The sequence below is a fragment of the Wyeomyia smithii genome, chromosome 3, assembly GCF_029784165.1.
Source record: "Wyeomyia smithii strain HCP4-BCI-WySm-NY-G18 chromosome 3, ASM2978416v1, whole genome shotgun sequence".
Taxonomy (NCBI): Eukaryota; Metazoa; Arthropoda; class Insecta; order Diptera; family Culicidae; genus Wyeomyia; species Wyeomyia smithii.
Genome location: NC_073696.1, coordinates 98,861,117 through 98,873,665, shown reverse-complemented (window position 1 = coordinate 98,873,665; position 12,549 = coordinate 98,861,117). Strand labels below are relative to the sequence as shown.

The 12,549-nt window shown below is 39.9% G+C and overlaps 1 protein-coding gene across 2 annotated transcripts in view; it reads left to right on the top strand.

The window, feature by feature from the left end:
* Window positions 1–12,549, top strand: part of LOC129733203 (mucin-2) — a 506,006-nt gene that overhangs the window by 464,117 nt on the left and 29,340 nt on the right. For both annotated transcript variants that reach the window (XM_055694857.1, XM_055694856.1), the window contains exons 4-5: window positions 6–2,315; window positions 2,673–2,842. In XM_055694857.1, the coding sequence (XP_055550832.1) occupies window positions 6–2,315; window positions 2,673–2,842 (2,480 nt within the window). The remainder of the gene's footprint in view (window positions 1–5; window positions 2,316–2,672; window positions 2,843–12,549) is intronic.

Sequence of the window (12,549 nt, the reverse complement as noted above, 5' to 3'; positions counted from 1 at the left end):
CACAGTGACGAAGACCAACTGCAAGACCTAGACCCTGAAGTGAAACCTAAAGAAAACCAAATTCACGATCGAAAAAAACGGGACGTGGTAGACAGTACCAAAAGTGCCTCCGCCACCGATGGCATGCGCAATAGCACTAAAAATCACCAGGACGACCGTCCGGAATCGGCAATGCTTACGGATCAGCGTCTGCTCGAAGCGGCAGCTAGTGGGGAGGAGAGCGTACGAAGTGCCCGCCAACTAAGGCCATTGGGAAACTGGCAGTACAGATCGCTGGACACTTCGCTCTCCCGCCACAACAACTTCCCCCCGAGTAGCTACGATCCGTATGTATACTCCGCTGGTCCCACTTCGCCTACTTATCTCAAATCCGGAGCGCGATACTACCAGCCGCAACTCTATAACAAAAAAGTTATAACAAACAACTACAACGACTACCTCGAAGCGTACGTTAACGCCAAACAGCATGGCGGCAGCCAATATCTCAGGCCAGTAGAACCACAGAACTATAAAGCAGTTACCAAAATAACCCCTCAGGATACCCTGATACCGCTGTTGATCTCAAATCAATCGCCAAGACCTCAACAGTATCAAACCGCATTTACAGCTGCAGCATTTGTGAACAATCAGAATGGTAAAAAATACACAACTCCAGTTCCGGATGTCGACGACGGAACCATCCCGGACAACTTTGCCTATTTCCACTTCGGTAACCATTACTCGTCAACTCCACTATCGGTTAACAATCACGCCAAGAGTGCGGCCAAAAACAATCCAGTTCCACAGCAATCGCATAAAGTGGCACAGTCCACCCACCGAAGTCCATTCATTGCGTTTAGCTCCGTTGGAGGATTCTTCAACAATCAGCCAACGTCGAATCCCCTTAAAGAATCTTTCGTCGGGGTTTCAAAACATTCGAACAGTAACCAACAAATTCAAAAAGCCACACCGAAGATTCTCGTCGGTCCAAGCACCCCGGCGCCAGTCTACGAGAACGCCAACTCCATCACGCCGCTACATCGATTCCCGGCAACAACGCCGAAAACCACGGTCTCCGCATTGGAATATTATCCTCAAAATCTTTTCCTAAATAATGCAAATCTATATTCCGGTAATTCACCGGCCATAATTAGTTACAATGGCTACAACGATAAGCCGGTGCCAATATATGAAGCTTCCACGCTGAGACCGGCCGGATACTTCGTAACCAAGTCAACTAACGGCTTTCAGCCGATCACCGGCTCCACAACGCCGCGTTACTACCAGTCAGGTAGTCAAAATACTCCCGACTACACGCAGTTCTTCGAGAGCGTCAAAAATACTCACCTCAAGCAAAGCAACACCAAACATACAGATGGACTGCAAACCATCGGATCGCAGTACCCCAAAAATGGTACTACTAACCTACGACCGATACCTTCCGGTCAACAGTACAACAGACTCGTCCCCTATGGTCCTTCCACTGTGAAACCATTTCGCGATTCGAATGAGTACTACTATGAAGAAGAAAATGATAATCGGGGTCATAAATTTGTTAAAAATACTTTCAATAGTAACCGTAAGCCAACCTATCCCAAACGTCCCAGTGAAGAGGACGATGAAGAGTACTATGAAGAAGATGACGAGGATGACTATGAATACCGGTATCCAATCAATAAGTCCAAGTACACTCCGATGACGGAAACAATGGCTCCAAGACCTCTTGGAAACCTGACTACTCCCAAGCCTGGATCCTATGTATCCGGTCACGTCTACTATAAAAATCACAAATACGAAACAACCACGTGGCGTCCAAGTACCATCACTACCCATGCGCCAACAACGAGTGATATTCCGCCAATCATCACCTTCCCAGAAGATGTATTTCAGGGAATCAAACCATTCGGGGACATTCCCCGTTATCAGAACAAATCGACCGTGCGACCGTACAACGTTCGTACGCACGTTCGACCAACGGCAATACCAAATGCGAACCTCATAGACGAGACCACCTCGAAGGAACTACAACGCACGACTGTCAAATCGCACAGTTCCAAGAAGATAACCCCGCCAACAACAACAACAACGACGACAACGACGACTACTACCACCACCACGACTACCACCCCAACTCCGCCAATCCGTACGCGACCCACAACGACGACCTCGACGTATGAAACTACCCCCCGCAAGCGGTACACCGTACGACCGAACCGGGGCCAGCAACGCTGGCGTACTACTACTGAGACCCCCGAACAGCCTACCGCTAGCACCAGACCGAACAAGAACCAACTCCGTAACGATCGTTTGGAACTCGATGAACGGCTACCGAACAGGTACGAGTATAACACCTTTTCACCTTTGTATTATGGGATTTTTGATGTTGTTGTTTATTATAATTTAAATGTATTCAGAGTGCATCCCCCGTGGAGCCGGTTCAGGTGACCGTCGTTAAGTGTGTATCTTTCTTTTTTTTCCTAAAGATAAGGGTATGATACTAACTTCTACACCGTAGAATCAGAGTGAATCCATCTCCGGTTTCTATCTGATTCAGTTTGGTTCTCCTGTAAATACGTGCCACAAGCTGTTGTTTTTTTTTGTCTGAAAATCTTTCAATTTTATATGCCAAAACTGTACTACTCTCACTGCTTTATGGCACTCACACTAACCGGTCCCATTGCGTCTTCCGACAGGGTTGAAACATCCTCGCCAGCACCGAGCAGATACAATACCGACCAGCAGCAGAAAACTGTCCTCAGCCAGAGCAGCAAGAACTACTACAACACCAGCAACTACGATCCGTCGGCTTACGACAATTACTACGCCGTCTACGATGAGGATGTGGAACTGTACCGAGATGTTGGTAAGTACAAGGTGTTAGTTTTAATTAGGAAGGGTTACGCAAGACTAAGAGATGGCACAGTGCAACAAAAATTTACCTTTTCCCCTGTCTTGGCTTCTGTATACGTTTTTTCGAAATTTTTCCGAGTTTGTACCCATTTCACCTTAAGGGGCAACTATGGCGCCATTTTAAATTTTTGAGAAATCTAAAATTTTCTATGTTTTTTACGCCATTTCGGTTTTAAAGTCAAATATCAAAATACCTAGAGTATGTCCACATAATAGCGTTTTCTTACCAATCTTCAAAAAAAACAGATTTTGAATTAGACAAAACTAGCCTTAAAACGGTGATTCTACTTAAACAGTTTTGGCATTGTTTTTAATATATTTCACAAGGTTAAATAATATCAAGCATGTAGATTATCATTAGATCCGCAAATCTCTAAATGTGGTAGTCAAAATATATCTTAAATTGAGGAAAAAAGTCTCAGTAATCGATTGGTAGATGTCTGATCCACGTAAAACTTCAGCAACATGTCAAATTTACCTCAAATCCCCTTTAAATCTGCTTATGTAATATCAAACCAGGTTTTCTCCTGAAGAGGAGAGTGGGGAGATTTCAAAAATGTTTATTTTCAGCATATAGAAGAGAAAGGTAGATTGATAGAGAATACCAACGGAAAACGACTCTTCAAATTTCGTTTAGCAGTCACAAAAATTTCGTCTTCTCGAGAAAAAAACATGCAAAATTTCAACTCGATCGTGTCCTTGCCTCTCCCAGCTAAAACCAGATATAGTCAAAAGATGCCATTTCCGGACAGTCGATGCAACTTTCCGTTGCATAGTCTGAAATAGTATCATTTTCCAAAATTCTTTCACTAGTATTAAGTGCTGATACTAGACACCTTGTTTCCCGTGGGATCAACAACGACCTCCGCATGGCATCGAAATAGGTAGACAACAAACAAAAGAGTAGCAAAACACTTTTCTTCACTTGATAACTATAGGTCATAAGGACAAACCCAAGGATTGACAATCTGAAGAAGGACAGGGAGAAGACTACGTAAAAAATTGTATAATAAAATCAATCTGGAAGAGGTAACACTAACTTAGCCTTTGCAATCGGATCTCCAAAAGTCGTGCCTCAAGGCTGTCAATGTTTCGCGTTCCCAAAAAAAAGCATTATGTCGAATATTTTAGCCATCCATGAAATCTGGTGTTGTCTCGAAATTCTTTTTAATTAACTTTCAAACTAGAGGTAGCACCCAGGAAGTTGATTTTTCGAAATAAAAAACCGTATTTTTAAGGCAACACTAGATCTCGACGTTTCATGTATTTCTACGACATTTGGCTTTGAACAAATTTTCCATGTTGTGAACCTCATGAACTAAATGTTCTTTTTTCATTGGTCAAAAAACATACGCTTTGACCGCTATGATGAACGACTTCCCGAAGTCCGATTGAGCTGAAATTTAGCATGGGGACTTTTGTCGAGAAGGCGAAACTTTCGAGCCGAAATTCGATGGTCATTTCCTCTACATGCCAGCGGCACCCTAAAAAAACACTAATGCAGAATGGGAATATTTAGCCCTAACACGTTCCTGCGTGGTCGAAGCGTTAAGCAGGTATTAGACGAAACAAATATTTGCTATTTTTCAATACAGATTTAATTTTGTGCAAATAAAAATCGTACCAAAAATAGCAAATATTTGCTTCGTCTAATACCTGCTTTAGGCTTGAAAACCTCCAGGACTTTTCCTTGCAAAGTTATAGCATATTTTAACTAAATTTTTAAACTGTTATAAGGTCCATCCGTCCCAATCCACCCACTCTTAATTCTATACGTTGTTAAAGTTTTCGAAAAGTGCTGAAGATGTGTGGTCTTCAACAAAAACGTGTGTTTTGTATGCCAAAATGCTTCTTTAGAACAACGTTTACTTGTAAATTGTAACTTGAAAAAGTTAAGTACAATTAATAAACTCTTGAGTAACTTTCATGTAAAATACTCTGCAACTCTGTACCCAATGAAGAATGGAATTTTGTTTGTTCAGCAAAGTTTTATATTTTTGAACGTCCTAAAACTTTGCAAAAGAAACCATTCCTCTATCTCTTACCACAAAAAAGTTAGCATTGAGCTAATTTTCATTTGTTCAACAAAGTTTCATATTTTTCAACCCTCTAAAACTTTCCTGAATAAACCATTCCTCTATCTCTTAACTCAAAAGAGTTAGTTTTGTTTTATTTTTGGTATAGTAAAATTTTCATAATTATTGACAATTTGCGGTTATGCGGGTCATTCATACGAACAATTGTTCTGAAGACACTATCAAGCTAGGATGAAGGTGGAAGGCGCTATGGAATTAAGTTCCACTTTTTGTCTAATGAGACCACTGTGCACCGGTGGGTCGTGTGTCGTTGTAATATTTCTACAGAGAGATAATAAAATGGTGTGATATTTCTCACATGTAAGAACAATACGCTCAATAACTACACAACAGAGCTCTCTGCAGTGCTTTTACTGTGTGTCTCTTGAGTAAATTTCAAATGAGGGGAAAATAAAAGAGGGAAAAAAATAAATCCAGCCGCCCATCGCGAATGTTTGCTCTTCGAATTCTATCGATTTTATCTCAGCAGTGTGCACCGCGGCGTACCTACTTCTGTTCATTTTCTCCAGAGTGATTCACCACTCTTGCTTCGCTCAACTATGGTGTAAGCAGTGTGTCGGTTTTTCTGCGAGCAACAGAGACACAGCACAAAGCAGAAAGAATAGTATAGTAGAAAAAATTGCTAGACGCAGCACTCATTCTGGACAAGAAGTAAACGGTGAATATTCGCTTTGCTCTTCTCACAAATTGAGGAGATTATCAAGCATGCCCATAAAATGATTCTGGACCGACAAGTTTTATGGTTTAACCAATTTTTGTTCATTCATTCGCTTTTTCATTTTCTCCGATGCCACAGTGCTTAGAAACCCAGTAAGGTTTATCTTGTTGCTAGTACCCAGTTGCTGAAGCATCCTATATAACACATACCCAAACTTATTTGGCAGTGCAAGTAACAGATTCTAAAACATTCAAGGTTTTAAGTTGTAAAGTGGGCAATGTATGCGATTTTTTAGAGGATGCGAAAAATTAACACGGGCAGAAGGTGTGATTTAGACTTAGCAAAGCCCTCCACATTCCCATTAGTAGTTCTCAACGAGTTGATTCTAAAACAATAAATAAATGGTTAAAATCCTTTGATATCCAATGGCCTAATTCTAATAAGATTCGAACCCATGACCACCCCAGAGACTTTAAGATTTTTGAGAGATCGTTCACAGATCGTAATGATTTTAGTAATGGAGCAAAAATATTAGTACGCACTTTTTGCTATTATTCACCCGTGCTGTTTCTTCAGGTGAGTTACGAGTGAGCGAGTAAGCTTCGTAGGAATACAAATTTACTTTCCTTTGAATTTAGATAGATGGATTTTGCCTGCATTTTATCACTGATTTTGGAATTAACACGTTTCACTAAAAAAATGGTTGAAACGATAGATTTTTCGTTTTTTTTTTACTGAAACCGGCATCCTTGGCACTAATTTACACTTTTTATGATCACTCGCGAATGTTTCACGCAAATATTCGACTGAAAAGCAGTAATTAGTGCAGAGCACTGTTTCTCGAGAACTCTCAATGCAGTGTTGCCAAACTACTTGCGGTGTACAAGCGGGTTTAATGGTTTGAAGAGATGAGTGACGCCTGTTGCAAAGTGTTTCAATTCAAAGAAGCTTTTGATTTTTTTTTTTTTTGGACAGCCAATGCAGTCACAACTAGTCTCGAAGGATGATCGCACAAGCAAATAGTACAGTGATCGTCCGTGAAGTCCGCATGATAAATCCCATTGCGATTGAGATTTACTTTTTGAGTTACAGTTGCGAAAAGTGCAACTTATATCCAGGATGACTCCCAGATTCTTCACTGGAAACTGCATGCTCGAGTTGAGTGAAACAGATTTGGTAATTCCGTATAATTGGTGCGGTTTTACAAGTAAACGATATACAGGTTGCGCCAGGGAAAATGCGAAAATATGTGGTACTACTTTAAGTGATAATATCAGAATTTTCGAGTACATTTGAGCCGTTGAGAGCAAACCTAGTACATGTGCCATTAAGTGAATTTTTTAGGAGACGCGATAACACTCAAATAGTAAATTATTTTCAACATATTTTTCAACATAACTGCACTAAATCATTGCTGGAAAGGTTTCAAAAGACGGTACATGAAAGTATAACGAATTCTGGTTGAGAAACTTACACAATCTTCAATGAAAAAACATGTACCACTTTTGTTCTATAGGAAAAATAATGACAACCAGAAAACGTTGAGAGCAAAAGTGGCACATGTCCAGTGTGAGCATGAAGGATGCAGTATAGCTCTCTAAACTTAGGACATAGAACATTCATGTCTTCAACAGAGTTGTCCAAGTGATTGAGCACTATAGAATGATGATCTGTTTGTTAAGGAATTCTGTCTCTCCGTGGCGCTAGTGTATACGTATTTGGTAACAGCATACGAGTTGATACTGAAATAGGTAAAATGCTTTCTGTTACAAAATAGTCACGGGTACACTAGCGCCACGTAGTGAGAAAATTTCAAAGCAGTTAGATCTTCATCTGAAAGTACTAAATCACTTGACCAACTTTGCTGAAGACATGATTGTTTTAAATCCTAAGATATTCGACTTACAATTCATCTAACATGCACAGACTGGACATGTACCACTTTTGCTCTCAACGAAATGGTGATTATGTTAATTACCAAAAATTGTTTTGGCTATAACTTTGGTTTAGGTTTAAGTCTCGGTTTTTCTTGCTTATTCTAGCACATTATTGCGTTCTGCATCAATTTATGCAGAAAACCCAAAAAAATGGCACATGTACCACTTTTGATCTCAACGGCTCATTTATCTTTATTAGTTTTTTTTTATGTGGGATACGTTCCACTCAAGTATGTGTCATACTGCTAAAAGAGTAACGAAAATGGGCCCTATAGAAATGCATTACATGTTTTTATCCCAGAACGGGTTTCAAACTCCAATGTCTTGATCAAAAGATAAAGGTTACCCTAAGCTGATGACTGACAATTATATAAATGAAGAGTTTGATGAATGATAATCTACATGGTCCCTCGTCTACCATGCGGTCGTGTCTTGGATAACACCGTCTATTTTTTTTTTTTTAACAAATGTACTCGATGGTGTCCTTTATTTTTATCAATAACATCCTCAAGACAAGACCGGAAGAATAGCATGCCTCTCCGGGTATCCGAATAGCCCCAGCACTAGTTCCATAACAGGTTATAGAATGTAACAGGTTAAAAATATAAAAACGTATTAACCCTAAGAGAAGTTGGCGTTTACCCACTGATGCACTTGGTAAAATAATGCCAAAATAGGCGCCATTTTCAAACCGTTAGACACCACCAAGCCCAACATCACCCGGATATTTGATTTGGAACTTGAATATCACTCTCAGTGAAATAAACCGGTCTGTGCGGCTTTAGGACACCTAATGAAACATAACGGGCTGCGAAGAATCTTTGTACGGACCAATTTAATCACGTTTAGCGTACATGCAAACCGCGGACCTCCCCTTTCCGGATTCCGCTGTTTAGAACCATCCTGTAGAGACTTTTTGATGCGATAAAGTGTGTCCAAATGACATCCGATTACCCTGGAAACCTCCTTCGGCGTCTGCTGGGTGAACAGCAAACTCGTAATACCTTCTTTGACGTTCATTTACTCAAATTTGCAATAATAGAATTCCGATTTTCTGATTCAGCACCTGAAAATAAACATAACCAAATACGTTGTTAACAGAAATAAGTTATTGGTTACACAAATTTAGCTATTATTAATTTTCAAACATTTTCGCATATTTTCCTGCCGCACCCTGTATTACATTATCATTGGGCACTGATAGTCATGCGAATCATAAAAGAGATCGATCGTCCACTGAGGTTCCTTGCTGACCTCTATGTTTGTTAAATGATAGAAGGCCAAGGTTGCTGCCTTGGGGAACTCCAGATATATTTGTAAAGTAAGCGGATTTCGCCGCAGCAAGCTTAATGCAAAGGCAACGATTTACCAGGCGTGACTCTATTCAACGTTAGAAAAATTATGGGCTCCTAAACAGTTCAGTTTTGCAATCAGTATGCGATGGTCAACACGGTCGAAGGCGACCTCCAAATCAGTCCAGGAGAAAAACATCGGCAAATGTACTGCGGATAAGTTGCACATTACTTCGCATGTATATGACTTCTTCGTTGTTCAGGAAAACGGCAGTTGGTAGACCATTGTCCCTTTTTCCTGATTCACGAAAGATAATAAACGGCTATAATAAAAGAATAACATACAAATGAAAAACGCATATTTTCTATGAAAAATATTAATAACTTTGAGTAAAATTGAGATATTTACAATGTCAGCATTGCAAATTGTTCCTCTTAAAAAGTTTAAAAAGTCGTTCAAAGACAGTTTAGAGATGAAACTTGAAATAAAAAAGTAAGAGCGCAAAATGTGTTTTTTCAAAGATAGAGAACAACTTTTTTACAAAGTAACTTAAAATAAATGGAGCTATAACATTGTAGAACAAATTTTCTCCTATCTACAAAGATAAAAAAGTTAGATACTTGATTGCATCGAAAATGTTGGTCACCCTAATTTTTGATAATTTTTCAATAAGCGCTTTATCATATGTAACAGCTTTGTAGAAGAAAGAGACCCAAATTTCCCCCTAAATTTGATTTCTGGACCATTGTGCATTGACAACATGATGCCGAGCGTTGTCATGCAATAAAATCACTTTTTCGTGCCTCCGTTCGTATTGTAGTTGTTCGCATCAATTGAAGTCGATGCGTTCTCCAGTGATGGTTACATTCGGATTTAACAGCTCATACTAAATAACACCGACCTGGGCCCACCTTCGCTAACTTTCGCAGCGTGTGTATTCGACCGAGCCGACGACGTAAAAGCCCATGACTGTATTTTCTTTGAGTTGCTGTAATGCATTTAGCTTGCATCACCTGTAAACGATGTGATGAAGAAAACTCTCTCTCTCTTTTTTCGCTATAGCAGTTGTTCAAAGGCGAAAACATACCACAGCAAGCTGTTCCTGCGTTTGATATAGATCCTCCAATTCAGTGCAGCGCTACAAACCTTCACTGTCATGAAAGGATTTTCAGTTGAAATTGAAATCTTTGAATTTCAACTTTCAACGAACGAACTGAGAATGAGAGACATTCAGCTCTAATAAGTTGACAGTGATAGCAGCATTTCTGTGATTTCACACACGCTGTGTTGCTTTAGCGATGTTTAAGCGATTGAGAATGTAGATGCTTATATAGTTCATCGACTTCATGCAATGAATAGGCTCAAACCAAATAATTTCGATATTAAATAAGACATCTCATTTCTTTCAATGACCGGACTTTCATTGAAAATTGACACCGCTGACGCAGAAGGTCGCTCGAACTTGAGACAGTGAAAATGCGGTTTTTGTCACTTTCGTTTGCAATGTCGAAAAGCCCTGATTCAGCGTCTTCGAAGGTTTTCAGCCTTCACGTCAACAACAATCAAATTAAAGTCTTTAAAGCGACGTGAACAAAAACGGCAGGTTGTTTCGCTCAGGGAATTTGTGTAAAATTTACATAAGCTGCCGTTTTGTTTGAATGAAATAAGAAAAGTAACACTTCCCACAAATGGATATTATTTGGCACAAAATCAAACAAACATTGGGGCCATCCACATACCACGTGAACAGATATAAATAAATATGAGTTTGTTTTTTTGTAAGGACCGTGGAAATTACACAAACAACACCCCCCCCCCCCCCCAAGCTGTCCACGTGGTATGTGGATCGCCCATTTTAGATATGGGACGAATAGCTAAATTGCAAAACCTGCTATACACCGTAATTTTTTTCATAGGAACTTGAAGTTATTATAAAACTTTCATTAATAAAAGACAGCAAAACCTAAACGTTCCATTTTAGGACCGTCTGAAAAATGATAATGATGACCATTAGTGATTTTTTTCTAAATCGTTGATATATAAATATGAGTTTTAATTTTGGAACATTGGAACATCATCTGGTAGTTGTAGTGGGATCATTCATGGATAGAAAAACAAAAACCTCTAGTGCTTCTTGCGCCATTGTTGGTCACTCTCCCCCCTTTATTGCTTTTTGTGTGTTCGTACATAGTGAAAGCTTCATCCTATGATCTTTTTCTACAGTGGACTGTTCTTGCTTCGAGCAATAGTGCTTGTTTCTTTTATCTATTATACTGCCTAAAACCATTTATAGAAAAAAAACTATATCCATTAGCCTGTGCTTACATTTTATCATCCCATTACCGCGCTGTCATCCGCTGAGAGCAGAACATCAGAACTGAATCCAAGACACTCTTACACACGATAAACGAAATCCGGAAGACATTGTGGCGTGTTTCGTGTTTTTACATATGTATTTAAAACAGAAAAATAACAAAAAAATGCTTGTTCCCTCAAGCATGCTCAACTAATTGAACGCTGGGTTTCCCAAAGCATGTTCCAGTATAATTTTTCCTCTCGATAACGACAACTAAAGCAGTACCGTACCGTCCATCAGTTGATAACCAATACTAATAGGGAGTTTTAACCAAAATAGATGGCGGCGATCATAGACCGGAGGGCTTTTTGGTAGGAAATTTAAGGCGATAGTTGGATGCATTTTCTTACCGGAAATCCCACAAACATGATCGCCGCTGCTAGCTCTTTCCTCTCACAGAAACCTATATGTATGATGTCCAAACTTGTTTACAATTACCATTTCTAAAATTCCTACCGATGCTATCTATTCCAACAGATCATCACAATTGGATGAAAAAAGCAATAAATCGACTCCCAAATCAATTATATTAACACTCGCAGCACGCGCGGGTTCTTCCACCACATCTACGGAGAGTCCCCTCCTAGTATCCTTTTCTCCGTTTTCCTATACCACCGGCCGATCCGCCAGTACCGTCAGCTCAAACATCTTCCGACTCACGAAGAACAGCACGAGCACATCCTCAACGACGACTAGCACCACAGTGATGGTTACATTCGGATTTAACAGCTCATACTAAATAACACCGACCTGGGCCCACCTTCGCTAACTTTCGCAGCGTGTGTATTCGACCGAGCCGACGACGTAAAAGCCCATGACTGTATTTTCTTTGAGTTGCTGTAATGCATTTAGCTTGCATCACCTGTAAACGATGTGATGAAGAAAACTCTCTCTCTCTTTTTTCGCTATAGCAGTTGTTCAAAGGCGAAAACATACCACAGCAAGCTGTTCCTGCGTTTGATATAGATCCTCCAATTCAGTGCAGCGCTACAAACCTTCACTGTCATGAAAGGATTTTCAGTTGAAATTGAAATCTTTGAATTTCAACTTTCAACGAACGAACTGAGAATGAGAGACATTCAGCTCTAATAAGTTGACAGTGATAGCAGCATTTCTGTGATTTCACACACGCTGTGTTGCTTTAGCGATGTTTAAGCGATTGAGAATGTAGATGCTTATATAGTTCATCGACTTCATGCAATGAATAGGCTCAAACCAAATAATTTCGATATTAAATAAGACATCTCATTTCTTTCAATGACCGGACTTTCATTGAAAATTGACACCGCTGACGCAGAAGGTCGCTCGAACTTGAGACAG